At 53.3% G+C, this 20,463-nt stretch overlaps 1 protein-coding gene and 1 pseudogene across 5 annotated transcripts in view; both read left to right on the forward strand.

Annotated features, from left to right (window-relative positions):
* Positions 1–19,764, forward strand: part of CMKLR1 (chemerin chemokine-like receptor 1) — a 41,244-nt gene extending 21,480 nt beyond the window's left edge. For all 5 annotated transcript variants that reach the window (XM_022600343.3, XM_022600344.3, XM_022600342.3 and 2 more), the window contains 2 exons: positions 14,386–14,461; positions 15,099–19,764. In XM_022600343.3, coding sequence (XP_022456051.1) covers positions 15,102–16,199 — 1,098 coding nt within the window. In that variant the 5' untranslated portion in view covers positions 14,386–14,461; positions 15,099–15,101 and the 3' untranslated portion in view covers positions 16,200–19,764. The remainder of the gene's footprint in view (positions 1–14,385; positions 14,462–15,098) is intronic.
* On the forward strand, positions 16,782–19,764 carry LOC149747566 (uncharacterized; annotated as a pseudogene).
* Positions 19,765–20,463: the final 699 nt, after the last annotated feature.

The following is a 20,463-nucleotide window of genomic DNA, read 5'->3' on the forward strand; positions in this document are numbered from 1 at the left end:
AATGTGTCCATTTTGTTCCCTGCTGTAGCCCCTGGATCTGGATCTGGATCTGGGCTTGGCACACAATAGGTGTTTAATAAATATTTCTTGGAAGGATGGAGGAAGGGAGAGAGGAGGATCGGAGAATTGCAGGGAAGAATCCTTGGCCTTCTGAGCTTTCCGTTAGCCCAATGTCAAGGCCATCTTGTCGGAAGTTTCTCAGCCTCCTGGAGGGTTTGAGTCAGCCTGTCTGGAAGGGACCCCACCTCGCCCTCCCTTCCCCTCCCTCACCCTCCAAGAGGGCTTCTGTTTTCTGACCTCTCCCAGGCAAAGGTGCCAAACCGCACTCCTGGAACCCCAGGCCCATGCTGCGCACACTTCCTCCTGTGACAGGGCCATGGAGGAGGACGTTCCAGGCCAGAGGCAGGAAGTCTCCGAAACAAAGTGGCCTGGAGTGAACAGGGCTGTTGGGCAGACAGTGAGGGGCCTGGGTGGGGCTGCTCTCGTCTAGATGTGCTGGGGCCTCATGGCTGCTCAGGCGACGAGCAGATGGGACATGGGAGAAGGCTGGAAAGGGGTCTGTGATGTGACGCTGCAGCCTCCTGGTGTCTCCAATTTACCCAGTGTTCCCTGACATTCTGGGAATTCTAGAAAAGGCTGTGTCCTGCCAAGTTCTCCTTGGATCCTAAAATAAAGGACCCCACCAAGAGGGTGGAAACATATTTTCCAGTTTTACCGCTGTGAGATAAATCCCCCCCCTTTCCTGTAATATTACTAATTACTGGTATTAATAGTATTGGTAATTGTGATCATGGCAGGCACAATGCCAAGCACTTTACCAGCCTTGTTTTATTGTATCCTCACAACTCCTAGAGAAAGATGCTATGGATGAGGAGCCTGAGGCTCAGAGAGGTGAGGCAACCTATACAAGGTCACACAGCCTCTAAGTGCTGGAGGTGGAATTGAAATCTAGTTCTAAGTGATATGGAAAATGATTCCAGGGAAAACCAGGAGAGGAGAAGCCCAAAGTCCAGCCTAGAGCTCCTGGTTATACCCATTGCTCAGTTTCTGGGTAACTTTGGGAAAGATCATGAAACTTGTTTGAATCTCAGTTTTCTTATCTGTTAAATGGGCATAAGGGGGAATTGGCATCGTCTGAGGCCCTATGAGCGGCTGGCTGTTTTGCTAGGTGCTTCATATAATCATTTTCCTTCATCTTCCCAGTATGTTGGGCCATCTCTATGTGCCAGGTTGGAAACGGAAGGTTGGAGATGTGGAGAATGGGCCCGAGGCCACATAGCCCGGGCACCTCCTTGTTATGCTTTAATGCCCTGTGCGGCCGGAAGTGGGACAATGCTTGTTTTAACCGAGGGACTATAGTCAAGTTGAAAAATGCTTTGCAGAAGCTCTGGCAGAGGAAGTGGGGATGCCAGGAAGGGAGAAGGGGCCGAGACGGGGAGGGAATGGCAGTAGCCACCGTTTCCTCATCCGGCCCCGGGCGGCATCTGGTCTGGAAGGAGGAGGCTGAGAGCAACCGCTGGCTGGCTCCCAGCCCTCCTCTGCTCCCAGACACCATCCGGGCTCATCTTTGAGCTCTGTGAGTTTGCTGGTAACACAGCCCTCTGCTTTGGTTCAGCATCCGCGAACTGGGTATTCGGCCTGGCTCTCTCCCCTCCCTCCATGAGACAGGGATGCTACCGGGCCTCACAGGCACGCCACCATCTGATTTTTCTATGCAAACATTTGCTGAGCACCTGCCGCGCACCAGATACCACGTTCACCTCATCGTTTTGTGATATGCTCACGGTAACCCTAGGAGGGAGGTAATAACATCAGCCCCATTTTACCAATGAGCACACTGAGGCTTGGAGAAGAGAGGTAATATGTCCACAGTCACTGAATGAGGAAGGGCCTTTAAACCTGGTCTGGCTGACTTTCAAGTATGGGCTTTTAGCCACTGTGCAGCTGGGAAAGGGGAGGGGGGCGAGTCTGAGACAACACTGTCACAGTCAGTAAGGACCCCAGACTTGGGGTCTTTGTGGTGGGGAGGCTTGTAAATTAACCTTGAACTTCCATCCCAGAGATCTTAATCCTGCAAGGGGTCCCAAGAGATCGCTTCATCCAGATCCCTGGATTTTCTGAAAGGAAGGTTTTATTATTGCCATTTTATAGGCAACCCTACTATAGCTCAGAGAGGTAAAGCAACTTGTCTGGGGTCACACAGCGTGGAGCTGAGCCATGCTGTCTTTTTATGGGCACAAGGCTAGGAATAGACAGACACTTGGTCCATTCAATTATGGCATATTTTAAAGCTGGAAGAGAGCCTTTGATGCCATCAACTCCAACCTCCTTGTTTTATAGTTGTGGAAACCAAGGCCCCAAATGGTCAGGGATTTATCTAAAGACATTTGCCAAGTAGATCCTGTAAGGTATAAAAGAAAGAGCACTGTATTCTTAATCTGGGTTCAAATCCTACCTCTGCCTCTCACTAGCCACGTGACTTTGGGTAAGACTCTTAACCTCTCTGGCCTTGGCTTCCTCAACTCTAAAATGGCCATAATAATCCCCCTGGGTTTGTGTGAGATGATACACATAAGGTGCTTCTCAATGTCCTGGCATATATAGTAGGTGCTCAATAAAATATTGATATTTTGGTGATTATTATAATATTTAACCCTGGCATTCTAGGGTCAAAAGCTCTTTACCAGAATGTCCAGGAGTGACTTTCAGGGGCCTGGTAAGGTTCTCAGAGTAACAGAGAGAGAGGGAGGGGCTGCAAAAGCAGATGAGGCCGGTCTTCAGCTTCCTCGCCCTTCTCTCCCGCAGCAGGTTGGGGCACTAAAGATGGGGACAGTTCCTTTGGCTGCTCCCTTCCACGCATCTCAAGGTACCCAGAGGAGAAGCCATGCTCTGGGGCGGTATCAGATGCAGCCTGGCCCTCAGGGCTGAAGGTGGGCTGTGCTGGCCTGGATTTAGGGGGACAGGAGCTGGAACTATGACAACTCGCAGGGCACCCAGGAGCCACTCAGAGTCTGGGCTCCAAGCCCACGCCATGAGCAGAGCACTGAGGGCATCGCCAGCACTGGGGAGACGGCGACCACCACTGGCAGCCTCCTCCGACCACATCCTGAGCGGCTCACGTAAAACCCCTGTGCCTGCTGCCTTCCAGATACTCTGTGTACACAGCTTGGGGATTATTTACGTGAGTGGACTCAAGGCTGACTTTAGGTGATTAAGCAAATGGGATGCCGGGCCTCCCAGTCCAGTGGGTTATAAGCATGGGAGAAAATCTGTTTACAGGCCACCTCCAGGGGCTGGGGCACTGTTTACGGGGGAGAGACCCAGGCTATTTCCCTGACCGCTTTGGATGTAAGCTGAGTGGCCGGGAGAATTCCTAGTGTTTGTGCATTGGACCCACAGTGGGGGCCAGAGTAGCCTTTTGGCCTGGAAAGAGAGACATACGTCCAAACAAAGAGAGACATACATCCAAACAACATACGTCCAAACAATCTTGGACATATGTCCAAAGAGACACATACATCCAAACAATCTTGGGGGTCTTTTGTGGCTGGAATAGCTGCTGGGTCTGCAGTAAAATAGTGGGGCTGGGTTTGCAAGGAAGAGTCCGCCCTCTACCTGGGCCAGGAATCTGCTTCCCAGTCAGGATTCTCTCTGGGGCTGGGGTCCAGCCTCCGCTCAGTCCTAGGGTAGGCAGGGGCTAGACTACTTGTGCCTCCAGGACATTGGTAAGCAGTTAGCATTGTTCTAAGAACAAAGGGGAGCTGCCAGGGGCTTTTAAGCAGGGAGAGCTGTGATGCGTTTGCATTTTGAAATGGTCTCTCCAGCTACTAGGTGGAAAATGAAATTATAGTGGAAGTGACGTGCTTGTTAGGGATCTCTAGCACTCACCCAGGCGGGCAGAAATGATGGACAGATTTGTGAGCTGTTTAGGAAACAGACGTGTGGGTGTCGGAGGGGGAGACACAGAGAGTCTGGATTCTGGGTCAGGGTCTCAGCGGGAAACAGATGACCCACTCAAATGAGGACTTGATGAGTGCTTAGGCAAGGGAGGACTTAGAAAGTGTGGTCAGCCTAAATGATGTATCCTTGTATCTTAGACCTGGGGTCTAAGATACAAGGATACCTTCCTGCCCTTAGGCCGAGGGGTCAGGGAGGGACTGCTTACTGGGACCCAGGTTGTGTAGCTGTGACCGACTCATGGAGACCCTGCAGGGAGGGCACTGGGACAATAAACACCCAACCTGCTTTCTTCCTGTCCTGCAGCCCCTGCTGGGCCTTCATGGACTGAGTCAACTGGAGGTCAGAGGGCAGGGAGTTAATGATATTATTCCTACAGCTCAGCCTGCAGGGCACAGAGCAGGGAGCAGTGAATCTGAGGACAGCACATTGGGGAGAAGGCATGGATCATTCTAATGGGGGGGATCCAGGCAGCGGAGTGGACATTTGGCGGTGGCGGGGCAGCGGGGGCAGTCTTCCTGCTTCAGTGCTCCCGTCAGGCACTGGAGGTTTCCTGGGGCCTCTGGGCAAGCAGGTTGCCCACATCGAAGGGCATAAGCTCCTTGCTTTTTCCCACCGCTGCAGAGTCCTAAGCCCAAACGTAGCCCCATCCCAACCCAAAGAAAATGGGGTAGGTTGTTAGGCAGCCAGCTCCTTCGATCCCCACTACGGTGACTCAGCCAGAGCTCCCGGGTGTGGGCGTGGGACCAGGGAGGAAATTTTCTCCCAACACAGAGCTAATTCTGTCCCAGCACTGGCAGCCAGGGCTGTGGCTGGAACAGCTGCCGCTGTGTGGTTTCGAGATTCCTGAGTCTCTCAGGGCTAGGGATCCAGGGATGGTAACCCCTGAGTATCTCTTGGAGCCGGCAGTGGGGCTCGAGGCCCCCTCTCTCTGCCCTGAAGGATGAGGGACTGGTGGACGGGACCAGACAGGGGACTGTGGCAGAGGCCAAGGTATCAGGACCAAAGCTGGCTGGCAGGGCCTGGGGGAGGTGGGGACACTGCCAAGGAGGGACATTTGTGACCGGGAGAGTGGTGCCTGGAAGGCCCCATTATGTTTCACCTGCTGGCTGAGGCTGTGATCTTGGGCAAGTAGAAATAGCCAAGGTTTGGGGGTCAGAGGGTCCTTGGTTCAAACCCTGGGCTGATGCTTAAAGGCTGTGTGAGCTCGGGTGAGTCACTTCACCTCTCTGAGTGAGGCTTCATTTGCAAATCTATGTCACAAGCTGAGGGCCTGAGGGCGGAGTGCTGAGGCATAAGGTGTGTCAAGCACCAGGCTGGCTTCTAGGCTCTGGGATACATCACGGGCAAGACAGGCTAAGGCCCTCTTCTCTGAGGCTTAGGGAGGGTCAGTCCCTCTCCTGGACCTCCGTTTCCCGGCTACAAAACAGAATGCCCTCTGAGGGGCCTCCCAGCTCCTGAGAGCCTGTTGGAGGCTCTGAAAGCTGGAGGAGAGGCATCCGGGGCCGCCCGGCCCGGACTGTCAGGGTGGGCCATGGGGGAGGTGGGAGACGCGGACAGGAGCCAGGGCAAACATGGGGGGAAGAGTTTCCAGTTTCCCCCATGGGCTTCCACGCCCACGGGCCCTGATAAAGCCCCTGCACTCAGCCTGGGGCCTGCAGCCAGGAGACGGTTAGCCATAGGCTGGAGACGCAGCAGCCGGAAGGCAGCGGTCTGGGAGACAGGGTGGCAGCCTGCGGTATAGCCCACTAGGCACATAGGTGAGTGATGCCGGAGGGTGAGGGGTGGCTTGGCCTCTCAGGCGGCAGGGTGGGGAGAGAGGGAGGGAACAGGGAGACAAAGAGAAGACAGGGAGACTGCACAGAGAAGTGAGAGGCAGGGCGAGACACAGAGACAGGGACAGACAGAGAATACAAGACGAGACAAAGGGAGAGAGACCAAGATAGAGGCTGACGACGGAGAAGCAAGCAGGGAGAGACCAGACTCGGACAGAAAGGGAGCAAGTCCTTTGCGGTCTGGCAGAGGGGCGTGGCAACGACACGGAGAGGAAGCTGAAGGCCACGTCTGCCACCCAGATGGCTCTCAGCCCTGCTGTCCCCTGAGCCCAGGGGACATAGGCCAGCAGGTGGCAGCTGGAGGAGGTGGGGCCCTGGATTCCTAAGGACCTGTGTTCAAATCCCTGCACTGCCACTAACCAGGTGTGTGACTGCAGGCAGATGACCCTTCTCCCACTGCTGCCTGGCCTCAGACATCCCCTCGGTAAATCAGGACTGATGACAGCGACCTTGCAGGGTTAGGGGGAGGTCCAGGTGGGAAGAGCTGTGCCCATGGCACCCTGGCCTCCTCTCCTGGGCCAGGGCGCAGCAGGCTCCATGCATCCTTGAAGGATGGATGAATGAATGAGCCCCCCTCCAAAGGGTTTTTCCTGCAGCACCTGGGATGTGACATGCTCCCCTTAGGGCCATTACCTAGAGGCACGGGGGCTTGGGGGAAACCCAGGGGAGCCTCGTCTTGCCCCACCTGGAAAATGCACACCCTGACCTCGTGGGGACTCTTGGGAGGTTCCACTGGGGCAATGACTAGAGGATTCTGGAATGTCCCGAGGAGGCGAGGCAGTGGACAAGGAAGGAGAGTGGGTTTGGCAGTTCATCGGGCTCTGACCTTCCTCCTGTCTGGAATGACGAATTTGGCCTATCTTGCTTACCTGAGCTATCTGTGTGACCTTGGGCACTTAACATCTCTGGCACAATTTCCTCTTCTGTAATAGTGCTTAGAACCGTGCCTGGAATTTGGTGAGGGCTCTATACACGTTTGCTTAATAAAAACTAAGCAAAGAACATCTGTCTGAGGTTTCTGCTCTCTGTGGTGGGAGGAACCAGATGTGGCCTTGAGCTCTCCCACCCCTTCCCCAGCAAAGGTCTGTCTGCCCTGGCCAGGTGGGCAGGGCAGGACCATCTGTGCAGGGTCTTCTGCCTGGTCTATCTGGTCTCCGGCAGGAGGAATCGGGCCTTGGCCACCGCACAGCCACCTCTGACTGGGTTGACGCTGTTCCTTTTGTGGGCTCATCCAAGTTCATTCCCAGCCTGATGGAGAACGCTGGCAGGGCGGGGCTCTCAAGGCCCCGGGCGGGGACAAGGCTGCTTGTTTAGTCCTTCCCCTGCCCAATGTGGCTTTATGAGGGATTCAGTGACCCAGGCATGGGCTGGTCACTGCCCAAGCCTGAACCCCGGGGGCAGGCATTTGGGGTGTGTGTTCGTTTGCTTTGGGTTTTTCTGGACCTCAGGAGGGGAGGGAAGGCTGACATAATGACACCCCTCCACCCATCCCCATCTGCCTCAGAGGCCTCTGGAGCCCCCGCCCTTGTCTTATTTTCATTCTTCTCTGCATTCATTTCCTTTTTCCCCTTTTCCTTCTCCCTCTCCCTCCCACCCCCGCTCCCAAGGAGCTATTCTAATCTGTTCAGCGTGTATCTCGTTATTTGGCCCTGTTCTTGCAGAACGTGTGTTACTGCTTTTGGAGGCTTGTTTTCAGTGTACTTACGTGCTATTTGGGTAGGTGGTTTTAAATAGCTGTGTTCTTTCGCTGTGTGTACACTTGCTAATCTGTTGCTTCTAACAGCTGCGTAGCTTTTTGCCTCTCCCACACCGGACGTAAGCAGCTTCCAGCTTCCAGCCGTCAGCAGATGCCCCTGCGCTGCCCGAGACGCCTGGATCTTTGACCGTTTTGGGGCACACAGCCTCCCCGTGGGCTCTTGCTACTGACAGCCCGCACCTGTGGCTCTTTGTCGGAGGACTGCCCTCGGGCACTGGGAGGGCCTGGGACTGCCCCCGCCTAGGACAGGATGGAGGGATATAAATAGCCTTCTGGAATTCAACCTCCATTGTTCCCTGACCCCGGCATGAACCAAGCCACCTTCCCCGGGGATTTTGCCTGGCCCCCTTGTCGGACCTCCTCCCTTTCCTAATCCTACTTCTCCACTCCCTTACTGGGTTTTCCTGGAACACTTCCTTAATAATCACCTTTGCAGGAAGGCTTATGTGAGGTTTGCTTCTGGAGAACCAATGCTAAGGCATGCCCCTCCAAACACCTCACATGAGCTGGGGGGCACGCAGGGGTTCACGGGTACCAGCAGCAAGGCATGAAGCCTGTGCCAGCCCCAGGGGGTCTCCATCCCAGCTTTCTAGAACCTTTCCACAGTTCTCATTCGCATGTCTTTGATGATCAGTTTGTCTAATACCTCGGTTTGGAGGTTTCCCTCCTGTAAATTACCTGTTTATATCATTAGCCCATTTTTCTGCTGGGGTTGCTGTGTTTTCGGATTTGCAGGAAGGTGTTCCCTGTACATTCCAGGTGGCAATCCCAGTACAGAGGGAGCGATCTGGAGGAACAGCAAATAGCAATGTTAAGTTCTAACAATAATGACAACTATGTAGGTGTTATTGGCTGAATTGTGTCCCCTCCCCCAAATTCATATGCTGACGTCCTAAATCCCAGTACTTTGGGAATGTGACTGTATTTGGAACAGGGTTTTTAAGTGGTGATTAGGGAAAAGGGAGGTCATTAGGGTGGGCCCTAACCCAATCTGCCTGATGTCCTTATATGAAGAGGTGATTAGGACACGCACACAGGGAAGACCATGTGAGGACACAGCAATATCCCGAGGACCCACTTGGTGCCCACATCCTGCTCTGACCTGAGATACGGAGCCTGAATAAGACCCAGTCCTCCCCCTCAGGTAGCTTGCAATCTAGTCAGATGTGTGAAGCCAGTAATAATCATATAAATACTGCGTGCCCCGCAGTGGGGAGCAGGGTGCCGGCAGAGCCAGAACGGAGGTGTATTAGTGTCCTAGGGCTGCTGTAACAAATTACTGCACACCGGGTGGCTTAAAACGATAGAAATGTATATTCTCTCGTGGTTCTGGAGGCCAGAAGTCTGAAAACAAGCCATCGCAGGCTGTGCTCCCTCTGAAGTCTCTAGGGGAGGACCCTTCCTTGTGTCTTCCAGCTTCTGGGGCTCTGGGTGTTCCTTGGCTCATGGCTGCATCCCTCCAGGCCCCACCTCCCTCTTCACATGGCCTTCTCTGTTTCTGTGTCAAACCTCCTTCTGTCATTTCCTCTTATAGGGACACTTGTCATTGGATTTAGAGTCCACCTTAATCCAAGATGATCTCATCTTGAGATACTTATGTTAATTACATCTGCAAAGACCCTTTTTTCCAAATAAGGCCACGTTTGCAGGTTCTGGTGAATGTATCTTTTTTTTTTGAGGGAAGACATTTAACCCACTGCAAGGGGTGGGGGGAGGGATGCCAAGGGAAAACCGGCTGGAGAGGAGCCTGGTTTTCAGAGATGAGTTTGAACTTGTAGAGGAAATTTAAAAGGGAATAGAAACTCTTACACTCTGAAAAAAAGAGTGATTTTGATTTTTGGCAGATGCCACATAGCAAATGTGTTACTTCACTTCGGGAAGCTTTGTCTCTCCACAAAGTGGAGCTCTCAGACCTCCCAGGGCCTTGACTCACATTGGGTCTTTCTCCATCATCCTCACCAAGCCTGGGACAAGCTGAAGGGCCTTAATGCGTGCTCCCAGCGGTCCTGAGAAGTAAGCAGGGCAGGGGTTATCATTCCCATTTTTCAGATGGCAAAATCGAGGCTCAGAGATGGGGAAGAAACTTGCTCCGGTGTCATAGCGGGTCTCCTGCCTCCCCTACCACCTCCTCCCTGGCATCCCCTTCTGGGGACCTATGGGAACTGTCCCAAAGAAAGGACTGCCAAGACAGGCTTGGGGAGTCTGTCTCAGGAGCCTCAGAACAGATCAGCTCTAGGTCCTGGTTCCAAATGGGTGTGAGTTTGGGATCACACGAAGAATCTGGGAGCCGCGCCAGGACAGCTCATCTGTCCCCTGGGCTCCCTGGGGAGCTGAGGGCAGAAAGAAGGACAGTCTGGCTACAGGCTCGCTTGCCCGCCTGGGCTGTGATGGACAGTGTCAGCTTTGGCAAACGATTCCCATCTGTGCCCCAGACCTCAGCCAGATTGTCCTGAAAACTGGGGAACATGGGTTCCTTGAGGGGCTAAGAAAGGGGAGCAAAGAGGAGGTTTCCCGGGAGGGTGGAGCTGGGGACCCTGGGGCATCAGCAAGGGTGTGAACAGACATGGAAAGATGTGCTCCACTTCCTGGAAAGCAAGATGGTTAAGAGCAGGGCACAGAGTCCCAGCAACCTGGGTGTGAACTGGCTACTAGCTGACTGTGCCTTAGCCTCACTTCCTTACCTTTACCTTGGGAGTAACAGCAGTACTACTGCTGGGGTTTGTTGGGGACGTATGAGCGAATGCCACTAAAAAGCTTGGTACAATGTTTGGGCTAGAGTGTGCCCCGATTTATCTATCACAAGGAACTAAAACCAACATAAAGTATAGCTAGATGTAGACATCAGAGCCAACCCAAACCAACGCAGGAATTGCAGACCAGCAGGATGAATGGGCTTGCTGCCCCTGACCTGCAGATGTGACTCTGAGCTTCCTTATGGCCACATCAAAAAGGGAACCGTGATCCTTTGTAGAACTTTGTTTATTAAGATTGAGGAAGCAGCCTAGTTCCTCAGAGGAAATAATGTTTTTCCTTACCTTGAATTCTCCAGGGCATTTCTCACTGGGCAGGGAACTTCATAAAGGGCACCTTGAGAGAGGCAGTGGGTAGCATCACTGTCCAGGACTAATACAGCATCACAGATGTGATTTCCCTGTGGTAGCTGCTTGTAGGGACCTTGAAGGCAAGGCAAAGGGAGACTGGGGAAGGCAGCTCCATGGGAGGATCAAGAATGTGATGAAGGTCTGGGCTCTCAGGGTTCAAAGCTAAGGCTTAGAGAGCTCAGAGAGGTGGGATTGGGACTCCTAATCTCTCAGGGAAGCAGGGGGAACCCAAGAGACTTTTCACTTGGGATCCTTGGAAGTCAGCCTCTGGAGTCAGATTTCCCAGCTGTGTGGCTTCGGGCAAGTTGCTTCACCTCTCTGAACCTCAGTTTTCTTAACTGCAAGCTAATGTATCCTTGTAAGGCTATTGCAGAGCACAATAGCATATAGGGAGTGCTCAAATAAATGTTAGCCACACACATATTATGTATACAATGTTAGTATATACATATTATGTATGTATACTTATACCCTTTTTTCCTAAGCTTCCTGGTTATAGAGGGTTTAAGGAATCTGAACAATGAGAATTTTACAGCTCTTTACAATTGGCAAAGGAGTCATTGTCATTTCTTATGACCCTTCCAAGAGCAATGAGGGAAGGGTTCTTACCCCTCTGGAGAGGTGAGGAGACTGGAGCTTAGAGAAGCAAATTCTTGCCTGTATCGCCCTTGACCTGCCCTTGAACCCAGAGCTGGGGAGACAAGCGGGCAAGATGCACAGGTCCTCTGGCCTTCCTGGCCCCTCCCACCATTTTAGAATGGCAAAGGCCATTTTAGAATGGCAAAGGCCATTTTAGAAGGGAGTTAAGAGTAGAAGACTGAGGGGGAAAAATGATGATAATAATAACAACAGTAATAATGACAGTAAAAACATAGTGCTTACCCCATAAGAGACCCTGTTCTTAGTACTTTGCATGTGACATTTAATCCTCTCAACCATTTGAACTATTACGATCATACCCATTTTATAGATAAGACAACTGAGGCACAGAGAAGATACCTGGGTGGCTCAAGGTCACAGGGAGTTCATGAAGGAGGAGGATTTGGATGCTGGTAGCTAGGCCGGGCCCCAGGGTCTGTGTCCTTGACTGCTCTGCTCTACTGCCCAGGCTGGGGGCAGTACAGGACAGGAGGGATGTACGTCGGGATAGAGCAGAGGCCGAGGCTGAGGGCAAACCTGTGACTGGCGCCCCCCTGCAGGGAGATCCCAGGGGCTCAGGCAGGGGGGAGTGGAGGGGAAGGGCACACACCTATGGGGGACACTGACATTCCTGGGGGGATGAGGGGTGAGGAGCAGTTGGACAGACATGCCGGGGGATGTCAGCACCACCCTGTGCAGGCCCAGCCTGGCCTCCACCCTGCTCAAAGATGAAAAGACCTGTGACCTCCGACCCTGAGCTGCTTCCAGCCCAGCCGGAGAGCCAGATGTGATGTCGCATTTCTGCAGCTGCTTCAGTGCCAATTGCTGGGTCCTGAGACCTTGCTGCTCTTCGCCCTCCTCTGGGGGCTCAGACACCGCCCCCCCCCCCCCCTAATGAGGGGGGGATGCGGGGGCGGGGGAGACGGCCTGGCATGCCCTCCCTCCTCCCTCCTTCCCGTCTTAACTCACAACTGCCCTTTAAAACTCAGCCCATACGGGCTTCCCTGGTGGCGCAGTGGTTGAGAGTCCGCCTGCCGATGCAGGGGACACGGGTTCATGCCCCGGTCCGGGAAGATCCCACGTGCCGCGGAGTGGCTGGGCCCCGTGAGCCATGGCTGCTGAGCCTGCGCGTCTGGAGCCTGTGCGCCGCAACGGGAGAGGCCACAACAATGAGAGGCCCGCGTACTGCAAAAAAAACCCCCCAAAACAAAAAAAAACCTCAGCCCATAGCCCACCTGCCACAGGAAGCCTCCGATGCCCAGGTTAGGGGATGCCCCTCTGCAGGGCTCCCTGGGTGCAGCCTGGCCTTGCTGAGGACACAGCACCACCTCTGTCTTGTCCCTTGTGACTGACCGTGAGGCCCCTGTGGAAAAGCAACCTGGGAAGCCACGGCCTCGTCCCTGGATCCTGCACAGCCCGGAACAGGGAACGCGGACATGCTCATTCCTTCCTCAAGGACACACTCGGTGGCTGTCATGAGATCAAGATTTCGCAGCGTGGAGTGGCGGGCAAGATCCCACATTCTGCAGACCTGGTTCAAATCCAGGCTCTCCCACCCCCTGCCCAGATGTCTTGGGCAAGGGTCTTCATCTCCTTCAGCCTCGCTGTGGCCCCTCCTGGGTCAAAGTGAGACCATCTGAATCACATGCTCAGCACATACATTATTATCGTGAACACCTGTCACGTTTCCCCCAGTTGTGGGAGTCGGGGGAGGGGGCAGCTGCTGCCTCCCCATCTTCTCTCCGCATCCCACAGGAAGTCCTTGGGGACCCCTGGTTGGACACCTCTGGATTCTTCACCCAGGCTGTAGAGCGGAATGATGCCCGCTCCTTTGAGCCCAGAGTCCTCAGTGGAAATTTCCAAGTGGCTTTTATTTAATAAAAAGCGAAAGATGACTTTTATGCAATAAAATACAACCTCAAGCCCATCAAGCAGCAATGATGAATTTATATGGAGAAGGGTTGGACTTATTTATAATGAAGTGTCGATTGCCAGTGTCGCCAGGCTGAAACATCTTGTTTAGAGCCCATTTGTCAGATGGGGAAAACATGGGTGGTGGAAAGTGCATGGGCTCTGGGTTGTCAGCGCCCTGGGTTCGGATTCCAGCTCAGAATTCAGCTGTTTACCCTTGGGTTGCAATGTAATCGCTAATATTTATCGAGTGTGCCAGCGCTGAGCCAAATGCTCCAAACTCCTGATTGCCTGTAATTCTTACATCCTTTCTGTGAAGTAGTGAGTATTCCCATCTTACTGATGAGGAAACCGAGGCTCAGAGAGGAGAAGTCGTGTGTCCAAAGCCACAGAGCTGGCAGGTGGCCAAGGCTGGGTGTGAACGATGCATGAGACCACCTCCTCCAAGATCTCCCAAGCTTGCAAACTCTCCAATCTTTGTTCCTTCTTCCATACGTTGGGAAAATACCCAACAAGGTTGTTATGGGGATTGTATGAAGTACCAGTTCAGCTTTCTGGCATATAGTAGATGCTCAGGGAATGTATTTGTGTCTGTCTCATTGGACCGTTGTGACACCAGGGCCCAATTCTTGGTAACAGAGGGCCCAGAAGATGCCCGGTGAGAAGGATGCTTCTCTCTGAGCCTCAGTTTCCGCAGCTCCAAACCAAGAGTAGTATCACCTGCCTGGAAGAACCTCTGGGAGGATTTAATGTGATGAGGAAATTATAGTTCTTGGCACAGAGTAGGTGCTCTGGGCAGTTCCTCTTCTTGTCTCCTGTGTCCCCAACACTGCCTGAAATGGTGTTTTCTGGGTCCTGCCCTGGCAGTGGATTTGTATCGAGCCATCCATACTCTCTCCCCTGCACCCATCCCTGAATCGGGCTCTCGTCTCTGGATGTGCTGGGATGGGGGGGTCGGTGGAGATGGGGGTTGGGATGAAGGGTTCAGCTGTTGACCTGGGTTCAGGGGGCTCCACCACTTCCCAGCTGGGTAACCTCGGGCACATCACTTAGCTTCTCTGAGCCTCTGCTTCCTCCTCTGGAAAGTGGGAGTAACAGTGATACATTCAACCTCTGGCTCTGGGTCCACCCAAACCTCTGGTTCTTAGATCCAGAGCCAACTTCTGTTCCTCATTCTTCCCTGCAGGTGTTTCCAGCTGTGTTTGGGAACTGATTGGCCAAGGACCCACATTGGAGAGCTTTGGGCATCGTAACAGTGAACGGTAAGGGACACGGGATCTGAACTCATCTCTCCAAAGGGCATCAGTGGGGGACGAGGATGAGGTGGGTGCACTGTCAGTGCAGCTGTCCCTGGGTTTTGGAAATATGGTCGGAACCAAGTTCGCAGCACTACGCACCTCTCCTTCATTGCGCTTAGCATTGTTGCGATTTTTTCCATGATTTGAGGAGTTTTTTTGATGAATAGTTGTCTCCCACTAGACTGTAAGGGAAAGGGGAGGGTCCCAGAGAGGAAGCAAAAACATGGTGGTCCAGAGGGACCATAGACTCTGAAGCTGGGGCCTGACTCCTGGCTCTGCCTCTTCCCAGCTGTATGACTTTGGGCACGTGACTCAAGCTCTCTGTGCCTCAGTTTCCTCATCTGTAAAATGGGGTTTGTAACAACTTTCATTGAGTTATTATGAGGATGAAAAGAGTTTACATACCTCAACCCTTTAGAATAGTACCCGATATATAGGAGGTGCCTGAGAGGTGTTAGTCCAGTAAATAAAATAGCAAAGCCACCCAACTGGCCTTGCTCACAGCCGGGGAGGACACGGTCAGTTGCGCTGGCTTTAACGTCAACCTTTTAAAGCCAGTTCTCATCAAAGTTCCCCTAATGACCCCTGCCTCCGCTTGCAGAGAATGGAGGATGAGGACAGCAACACCTCCCTCACCTATGAGTACGTGTACTCTGATGATTTCGACCCCATCGTGGTTTTGGAGGAGTTATCTCCCCTGGAAGGCAGGGTGGTCAGGATCTTCCTGGTGGTGGTCTACAGCATCATCTGTTTCCTCGGGATCCTGGGCAACGGCTTGGTGATCATCATCGCCACCTGCAAGATGAAGAAGACGGTGAACACCGTCTGGTTCCTCAACCTGGCCGTTGCGGATTTCCTGTTCAACGTCTTCCTCCCAATCCACATCACCTACGCCGCCATGGACTACCACTGGGTGTTCGGCACAGCCATGTGCAAGATCAGCAACTTCCTGCTCATCCACAACATGTACACCAGCGTCTTCCTGCTCACTGTCATCAGCTCCGACCGCTGCATCTCCGTGCTCCTTCCCGTCTGGTCCCAGAACCACCGCAGCGTCCGGCTGGCTTACATGGCCTGCATGGTCATCTGGGTCCTGGCTTTCTTCTTGAGTTCCCCATCCCTCGTCTTCCGGGACACAGCCCATGTGCACGGGAAAATATCCTGCTTTAACAACTTCAGCCTGTCTGCCACCAGCTCTTCCTCGTGGCCCACTCATCCCCAAGTGGACGCTGTGGGCTTTGGCCGGCACGTGGCGGTGACCATCACCCGCTTCCTCTGTGGCTTCCTGACCCCGATGCTCATCATCACCGCCTGCTACGTCACCATCGTCTGCAAGCTGCGGCGCAACCGCCTGGCCAAGACTAAGAAGCCCTTCAAGGTCATCGTGACCATCATTATCACCTTCTTCCTCTGCTGGTGCCCCTACCACACGCTGTACCTTCTGGAGCTCCATCACAGCGCCATGCCTGGCTCCGTCTTCAGCCTGGGTGTGCCCCTGGCCACTGCCATCGCCATTGCCAACAGCTGCATGAATCCCATTCTGTACGTCTTCGTAGGACAGGACTTCAAGAAGTTCAAGGTGGCCCTCTTCTCCCGTCTGGTCCATGCTCTGAGTGAGGACACGGGCCACTCCTCCTATCCCAGCCACAGAAGTTTCACCAAGATGTCATCCATGAACGAGAGGGAGACCAGCATGCTCTGAGCCTCGCCTGGAACACCCCCGTCCCCCGTGGATACTCCCAACCTTGGAGGCTCAAAGCTACGCCTTCTCGAGACCACGGCAAGAACATCTTGGGCGCCCACAGATGCCCGCTGTATTTTGCATGGGGCTGAACTGTGTTTTGAACTGGGAATCCAGGGCTCAGAGCTCCTTTCTTCCAGGGGTACGGCGGACAGAGCATGCTACGGTGCTCAGCCTTGGAAGAGCATCCCGTGCATCCTGGGAGACCAGCCTTGACTGATGCAAAGCAAAAAAGGGAGAATTCTCAAAAGCACTGCCATGAACTGGGATGGGCATAAGACAGAGGGATCAGTTACCTACCTGAGTGCTTCCCAGGAATGACAGAAACGCTTTTCAAGGTCCATTCCTGGTGTGAGCAGAGGAGGTCAGAGCAAACCCAGTGTGATGTAGGTCACGCCTCGCTCATATCCCTCTGTCAATAGCTGGCCAGAAATCCTGCCACTCAAGCCATTCCTCTGGGTTAGGGTGTGTGGAAATGCACACACCTTCTCCAGGTTCCCTGGGAAGAGAAGGTGACATATGAGCACAGGAACTCCCGGGACCATGCATTTGACTTTCAGATCAGCTGAAAAGACAGGCAACAGGTCCTGAGGAGCCATGGGGCTCTTTGTGAGGGCAAGAGAAGCAGGGCTGTGATGAGGACTCAGGGGTTTGGGGGAAGGAATGAAGAAAGAAAAGACCTTTCAAAGGGTGCGTGACATGTATCAACTCACCCTCGAACCTCCCAGGGCGATGGTGCTTTGGGCCGTAGCTATTTTGGGGTGGGGGTGATGCCAGCCCCTTGTCCCAAGCCCTGTTCTCACTTTGCATTTGTTACCCTGGGCTGGTTCGAGGTGGGCAGCTTCACCAGCAGCCTCCACCCCATCACAGGGATTCCTCCCTCTTCCCTGATCCACTGGTTCCTGCTGGAGATGCTCAGAAGAAAACACTCCAGGGCAGGAGGCAGATGGGAGGATGGTGGGGGACATCTACGCCTTCCCAACTTCCTCAAAGCCTGGCTGGAGGCTAGTCCAAAATCAGCTGCAGGAAGCAACCTCGGAGCACCTCACGGGCTGAAGCTGAGTCCGAGGGCTCAGTCCCCGAGCTTGAAGCAGAATCTGGAGCCTGGCTCACTGGACTGTGCTCCTGAGACGCAGGGCCGGGGGGGCCCACAGGCCTAGGGCCCCTCCTATGTGCAGTCACGTTGTCTTTTCTGGGGCCCACACCTCCCTGTGCTGCAGTGTCATTGTCCCATTTACAAACGACACAGCTGAGGCTCAGAGAAGGGAAGTTACACACCCGACGTCACACAGCTGGCCAGGGGCACAGTTACCCGTCTGAACCCAGCTCCGTCTGGTCCCAGAAACTCTGTTCTTTTATGGAGAATGTATCTACTGAGAATATTCTAGACTATCCTGGTAACCTACATTTATTTAGCACTTCTGTGTTAAGCACTTTACATGTGTATCTCATTTATCCCTCACAGCAGCCCTGAGTTAAGTACAATTATCCCTTCCCTTTTATGGATGAGACATCTGGGGCTCAGAGTTTAAGTAACTTGCCCAAGGGCACCCAGCAGGTCTCTGTTAGAGTCTGGCTAGGTTTGAACCTAGGTCTGTCTGGCTCAAATAAGTCGGCAGAGGCTTGGGGTTTTGACCATAAATATATATGCGCCCCTCAGCAGATTAATGTAAACATCTTAAGGGCTTTAAAGGCAGCTTTGCAAATAGTTTTCAAAAACGATACAACGTGGCAAAGAAAATGTACTTGGCTCCCAGCTCCCTTGGCATCCATTCACAGCCACCCACCCTGGCTCCCACCTCCTGTGTCCCCCCCAGCTCTCTGGGGGAGGGCAGTGGGGAGAGAGGCCTGACGGGAGGGCCCTTTGGCCTCCAAGTGTCCATATTCTGCTCTCTTCCAAGTTTCTTTGTTGCGAAGCCACTTACAAGATACAGTGAACAGATGTAACGTCAACACAGCACGGGCGGCAAGTTCCCGAGGCCATGGGCTGTTTGGAATCACACCTCATTAAGAGACAAACTGTTCCTTCCCTTGTTGGGTCAGTGTGTTGGTGAGGCAGCTGTGAACTGACCCCACTGGGGCCTCCGATTGTTTTGAGCAACCTGAACTTAGCTTGAGCTAAGGGAGCTTTAAATATTGCCCAGCGCCCCCTGTCACCCCCTTTCCCAACTTCACAGGGGAAGCATCCAGGGCACAAGATGGAGTGGGACGTGTTCCAGGCCCCAGAGACAGTCACCAGCCACTCGGGGAGGACCGTGCTCTTCCTTGGGGCTCAGCTTCTCGTTCCTTCCGGGCTGCGTGCAGGTCAGGCCAGGCTGGGGAAGCCAGGAAATCATTTTGTCATTGGAAAAGCTGATGAACAGAAACGAAATGAAAGCCAGCTGTTTTCCTCCTCGGAGCCAGGGCTCGCTCTTTCTGGCTGCCCCACCAAGTCTTCCTGTTCTGATTGTAGTTCCCCATCAAATGCTTAAGTGCAGCCATAACACCCTTTTCAACCTTGTCCCTACAGCTCCTGACGACCCCACAGGTCACACATACAAAGGCCCTGCAGTTCACAAAGCACGTTCACCTGAATTACTCCACAGGCAGCCAACACGGTTTGTGCCTGAGAGCCCTCCCTCCAGGGCCAGGACCCGCCAGTTGGAGCCTCAGTGCTGCTTCCTGGGTTTGGTGGGTGGGTGGAGGGGGCACGGGGCTGTGGGCAGAGGGACAAGCAGAGAAGATGCTGTTTGAGGGTGGGGGAGAGGGAGGGAGGAGGGAAGCACAAAGGAAACAGAGAAGGACAATGAAGAAAAGAGATCTGGCATTTATCAAGCATCTACCATGTGTCAGGCACAAAATCTCATCAAACCCTCAAAAACGGTCCTGTGAGAAGAGAATCATCAGACCCGCCTTGGGGAGTGCAGAAAGGGAGGGTCAGGTTGTGGACCTCACTTGTTCAGGGTCACACAGTAGTAAATGGAACTGGGTCTGCTGCCTGAATTCCCAGCTTCTTCAGCCCTTGGGAGGATGGAGAGGGAGGGGGGAGGGGGAGGGGAAGGGAGAGAAGAAGTAGGAGCAAGACAAGAGGGAGGGGCTCAGAAGAGGGGACCGACCCAGGCGCTGGCTGAGGGAGGAGTTTGCCTTAAGCCCTTAAGCTTGGAGAGCTTAGGGGCCAGGATGGGTGGGAGAAGAGAGCAACCAATCATGAGAGCCACAGGGCCATTCAAACTCAAACCACCCAGGTCTTTCCCATTTTACAGATGAGGGAACTGAGGTCGTAAGAGCTGCCCTTCGAGAAATCTGCAAAATTAGGTGGTGCTGGCTTGGATGGAGTGGTCATTGATTCCCCAACTCCTGCCTCTGGCCTCCGTCTCCCGTTCCTTCCTGACATGCTGTGATGCTCTGGCTTTGGAAAATTGCTACTGGGGCTGGTATCCAAGACCAGGGGAACCAGGAAGCTGCTCGTCAGACCTTGAGGTAGGGGGCTTGCTTGCTTCCCCTCTCTGAGGACAACATTTCTCTTAAATAAAGAAACTGAAGCAAGCGTGGGGCTCCATGCTGGGGGGTCCTGACCCTTGCCTTCCCCGCCCAACTCGTGGAATACCACCTGAGGCTCAGAGAGGTGAAATGTCCTGTCCAAAGTCACACAGCTATGTTGTGAGACAGCAGGAGAAGCCCTGAAATTCCCGACCTCCCATTCCCCAAATTTTGAACTTCAAGAAATCCACATCTCGAAAAATATTCCCTCCAACTCATGTAATTTTCCTAGAAACCAAGGATATGAGACAGGTAGTGACTTACCCAAGACAAAATAGCAAGCCATGGCAGAGAAGGGACTGAAACCCAGGACTCCTTACTCCTAAGTCCATGCATCGGGCCACCCAAGGACAGATGCTGCCATTCACACATTCATCTAGCCATCCTTTCAAACACCCATCCATTTCCGTAACCATCTGTTTATAAATCCACCCATTCATCCACTCCACAAACATCTATTTAATACGTCCTCTTTGCCAGGCCCTGCAGGCACTGGGAATGCGGGGATGATCAGTACATACACCATCTCTGTCCTCCTGAGCACATTCATTGGCCGGTGGTGACAACCAATTAAAAAAAAAAAACATACCCCAAATGGAAAACAACCATAGTAAATGCTACCCACATATTATAGAGGGATGTGACCCTGTCCAAAGGCCAAGGAAATTACCTGGGGGAAGCGACACCTGAGATGTGAAGGATGGGT

The sequence above is a fragment of the Delphinapterus leucas genome, chromosome 14 (assembly GCF_059928025.1).
Source record: "Delphinapterus leucas isolate spDelLeu-1000000601 "Yukka" chromosome 14, BTC_Dleu_Yukka2, whole genome shotgun sequence".
NCBI classification, from domain to species: Eukaryota; Metazoa; Chordata; class Mammalia; order Artiodactyla; family Monodontidae; genus Delphinapterus; species Delphinapterus leucas.